The 5,000-nt window shown below is 43.3% G+C and overlaps 1 protein-coding gene across 1 annotated transcript in view; it reads right to left on the reverse strand.

Annotated features, from left to right (window-relative positions):
- The window catches only part of LOC143296567 (uncharacterized), a 117,961-nt gene that overhangs the window by 14,766 nt on the left and 98,195 nt on the right, over positions 1-5,000 (reverse strand). The window contains exon 8 of the mRNA XM_076608590.1: positions 2,965-3,084. Within this exon, the coding sequence (XP_076464705.1) occupies positions 2,965-3,084 (120 nt within the window). The remainder of the gene's footprint in view (positions 1-2,964; positions 3,085-5,000) is intronic.

Raw genomic sequence — 5,000 nt, forward strand, 5'->3', positions numbered from 1 at the left:
GTTTCCAGACACTGTCCTTGGAGTGCAAGCAGGAGAGAGAATGGGGAAGGCGTGAAGGGAGGGTGAAGGGGGGGACGGGGATGGGCGATGGAGCGTGTCGATCAATGTCTGAGAAATTGAGCCAGTAAAAGGTCTTAGTCTCAGTTATTCTCTCTCTCTCTCTCTCTCTCTCTCTCTCTCTCTCTTTCTCTCTCTCTCTCTCTTGTCAGTCTGTACTTGAAGTATGTAACAACAAGATTTAGGTTAGGCGTGTCAGATTTAGCTACACATTACCATAGATAGAGAGATTTTACTGACAATGATTTAATTTGCCCACTATGTAAACAAGACAAAGAAGACGAGGTACATTTTGTTTTTCGTTGTCCAGCTCTTTGTATAATTAGAGAAAAATATATACCATCTAAGTACAATCGACAGCCATGTTTATTCAAACTGAGTTTATTATTGTCATCCACGAGACATGCTGATACATGGAATCTGGCACTGGTTTTACACCAGGCATTTAAATTTCGGGATATTGTAACATCTTAAGATGCTGTACTTCATTGCAGCGTTTATGTAATATGTGTACTTATTATGGTTGGTTAGATATTTTCATTTTGTTTGTTATTACTTATATTGTCACTTACCCCTTCATAAGGGGCCTAGGCCTATTAATAAATGAATGATCTGAATCTGAATCTGAATCTCTTGTCAGTCTAGCTAGGAGACCACCTCTCCGAAATCTGAATGAACGTTGCAATCCTTTGATTGAGCAGTACCAGATCCAATCCCAAATTTCGATCTGTAGCGTTTGACGGGTGCAATAGCCGAGTGGTCAAAGCGTTGGACTTTCAATCTGAGGGTCCCGGGTTCGAATCACGGTGACGGCGCCTGGTGGGTAAAGGGTGGAGATTTTTACGATCTCCCAGGTCAATATATGTGCAGACCTGCTAGTGCCTGAACCCCCTTCGTGTGTATATGCAAGCAGAAAATCAAATACGCACGTTAAAGATCCTGTAATCCATGTCAGCGTTCGGTGGGTTATGGAAACAAGAACATTCCCAGCATGCACACCCCCGAAAGCGGAGTATGGCTGCCTATATGGCGGGGTAAAAACGGTCATACACGTAAAAGCCCACTCGTGTGCATACGAGTGAACGTGGGAGTTGCAGCCCACGAACGCAGAAGAAGAAGAAGAAGATCTGTAGCATAAGCTTATAAGTGGAACGGGTCAGCACGGAAACATTGAACATGATGGGCTAATAAAACCATCGAACTACATCCCAGTCAGACAGACAGACAGACAGGATATGTTCAGAAAACATGTCTGTCTGAGTGTGTATGTGTGCGTGCCTGAAATCTGATTGAATGACACAGGAATTGACGAATGATGAGTGCTCAATGGCAGCCGTCAGTCGGCTCTACACAGGTAGACAGCCTGTTGTGCAAATGACCCTATGTTTGTAAAGCGCATTGAGCTTAGTCTCCGACCGAGGATAGGCGCGATATAAGTATCCGTATCAAATCAAATCAAATCAAAACAATGTTCGTTTTACTGTATAAAAATCCATTTGTGCTGCAATCAGTGGTGGGTTTAGACTGCAGGCAGTATGCTAGACAGGCAGAAGAGCTCACAAACCAGAATTTCAAACAAATATTATACCGTGTTTTTTGTGGGTTTTTTGTGTTTTGTTTTTCTCTCCTTTCGGGCAGCCAGTTTTAAACAAACAGGTCAGAAAAGAAGGCAGATCAGACAACGGACAGTGGCAACTATATTATTGTTTTATACTGCATTGCAATATTATGTCATTGCATAACTTTTCTACACAACAGATTTCTTTGTGTTGGGTTACGTTGCTGGTCAGGCATCTGCTTGGCAGATGTGGTGTAGCGTATATGGATTTCTCCGAACGCAGTGACGCCTCCTCGAGCTACTGATACTGGTACTGTGTTGAAATTCGGGATGCTATGCAGGCCCGGGGAGAGCGCGTTGCCACAGGGCAGCGCCACGCCCCACCACCTTTTTATTATTTTTAATATCCTTTCTTTTTTCTTCTTTTTTTTAAGCGTGCAGGTGTTTTTGTTTCACTGTGACGACAAATGAAAATAAAAAAAATATTTCATTGAAAATAAAACGGATAAGCTGAAAGCTTTACACCATACTATCACAAAAAATCTTGATAATCATAAGTAAGCAAATTAATGAATACACGAATGACAGGCGCAATAGCCAAATGGTTAAAGCGTTGGACCCTCAATCTGAGGGTCCCGGGTTCGAATCTCGGTAACGGCGCCTGGTGGGTAAAGGGTGGAGATTTTTTCGATCTCCCAGCTCAACATAATGTGCAGACCTGCTAGTGCCTGAATCCCCTTCGTGTGTATACGCAAGCAGAAGATCAAATACGCACGTTAAAGATACTGTAATCTATGTCAGCGTTCGGTGGGTTATGGAAACAAGAACATACCCAGCATGCACACACCCGAAAACGGAGTATGGCTGCCTACATGGCGGGGTAAAAACGGTCATACACGTAAAAGCCCACTCGTGTGCATACCAGTGAACGTGGGATTTGCAGCCCACGAACACAGAAGAAGAAAAGTAGACGACTAAACAAATAAATAAATAAATAAACTTGCCAACAGATACATGAAAGACGGGGATTTCTTGAAAATTCAACGCAGAACATTATACATAACATACACATATCCAGTGCATACGAACAGACACACACGATCACGCACACGCACATGCACGCACACGCACAAATGCGCACAGTACTTCTACAAACACACACACACACACACACACACACACACACACACACACTGAGTGCTTCTGTTGTACGCTTCTCTGCACACACAGGAGAGAAAACACACACACACACACACACACACACACACACACACCAAACGCAAAACCAACAACAAAAAAACCCAAAAAAACAAAAAAACCAAAAAACAACAAAACACCCCGGAACATACCCTCGTGTTGCGCAGAGTCTTGGTCCGGTACTTGAAAGCTCTGCCGGGAACCAGGAAAGCCTTGACGTAGGGGTTCACCTCGACGTCTTTGGGGATGCCAGGGATCACCAGACCTTGCGCCTGGGTGACAACCCGTCATGTCTCGTTCGTTACTATGATGGCATGAATCTTGACTGTGAGAGTTAACACGGACAGATTGAAAAAGAGAGAAAGAGAGTGGGGTGGTGAGGGGTGGTGGTGTGTGTGGGGGGAGGGGAGGGGAGGGGAGGGGGGTACGGTGAATAAAGGAGAGAGAATGAGAGAGACAGTGGGCGGGGGGGGGGGGAGGGAGGGAGATTTAGAGAAAGAGAGAGAGAGAGCAAGACAGTGAAAGAGAGAGAGAGAGAGAGAGGGAGAATAGAGACAGTGAGAGGGAGAGAGAGAGAAAGAGACAGAGACACACACACACACACACACACACACACACACACACACACACAGAGACATAGAGATAGAACTCAGAACTCAGAACTCAGAACTCAAAACGTTTTTATTCAAGGATTAAGATTTTAGGCATTGCCTATTCTTCCAATCTGTCCTTGCTAACCTACAGATACACAGAGAGACAGAGAAACAGAGACACAGGCAGAGACTGAATCTGAGTCTGATTCAGGTCAACTGTCATTGCCATTATCACTGGCCTGTGTGGAGGTACATTTTGTTACCACAATACGTTCTGTCTTCAACGATAAAACGTGTGTGGATTTCAGTATGTATACCTGCTGTATGTACACCTGTTGTATGTACACCTGCTGTATGTACACGTGCTGTATGTATACCTGCTGTATGTATACCTGCTGTTGCCCTGGGCACGCTCTGTCACCTGGGATGGATGACAAAACGCGCCGACTTGTGCACTCGTAGTGTTTGCCCATGCTTTCCCGCAACCCACACTGAGCTTTCTCGAGAGTCTTTTGTGAGGAAGCAAGAGGAATGCCAGAAATCGTGGTCGCAATTTGCGAGAAAAAAGCTTGGGGGCAAAGCGTGGGTGCCTCCCCCCCCTCCCCCCAACGCCTCCCCCCGCACTCCCCCTCCTGCACTTTGTCACAATATGTGAGAACTGAAGCATGGGAAGTCCCTTTTATTTTCGTTAATAAAAACATTTTCTTTTTGTTACAAAGGTTCATTTCAAGTCTCTACATAGCACAGATCTGTGAGAAAAATGAGAGAGAAAAAGAAGAAAGAAAGAAAGAAAGAAAGAGGCCGGGGACCTCAACAACGCCGATCATGATGATCATGATCAAGATGATAACGACGTCGACGGTGGTGTGGTGGTGACACTGAAAGTGAACCTTACAATGACGTGTTTATTGCATGTCACACGAGATGATACCATTACAATGTATCGGCCTTAGATTCAATATCGAAATTACAGCAAGCAATAGTAATACGAAAATGTGTTTATATAACGCATGTCGAAATAATCTTTATACTCCTCATGTTTCTCGACGAATGTGGGGAATAATATCGAAATGAAACGACTTTCTACATAAAATAATGTGGCAGAAAAAGTTGTTCCAGTATGTTCTGATGCTATGATATATATATATATATATATATATATATATATATATATATATATATATATATATATATATATACACACATACATATATACATATCTATATTCTTTTTGTGGCTTCTTTCTGTCACGTTTATTAAGTTAGCATCCTTCCGCAGGCAAACTTTTATCGACATTAGCTTCTCGATTTCAGAGAAAATACTCCGAACACGAAATTAATGTAAAAAATAATAGTCAAAGAAGGAAAACAAAACAAATCAAAAACAAACAAAAGAGAACACACACACACACACACACACACACACACACACACACACACACACACACACACGCACACACACGTAAAACGATCCTGTGTCACCACCGTCAGCATTTTCGCTAACATTATCATGAGTATCTTTGTCCTCTCTCTGTCTGTCTGTCTGTCTGTCTCTGTCTGTCCGTCCGTCTGTCTGTCTGTCTGTCTCACTCAATC

Source organism: Babylonia areolata, chromosome 21, assembly GCF_041734735.1.
Source record: "Babylonia areolata isolate BAREFJ2019XMU chromosome 21, ASM4173473v1, whole genome shotgun sequence".
Lineage (NCBI taxonomy): Eukaryota > Metazoa > Mollusca > Gastropoda > Neogastropoda > Buccinidae > Babylonia > Babylonia areolata.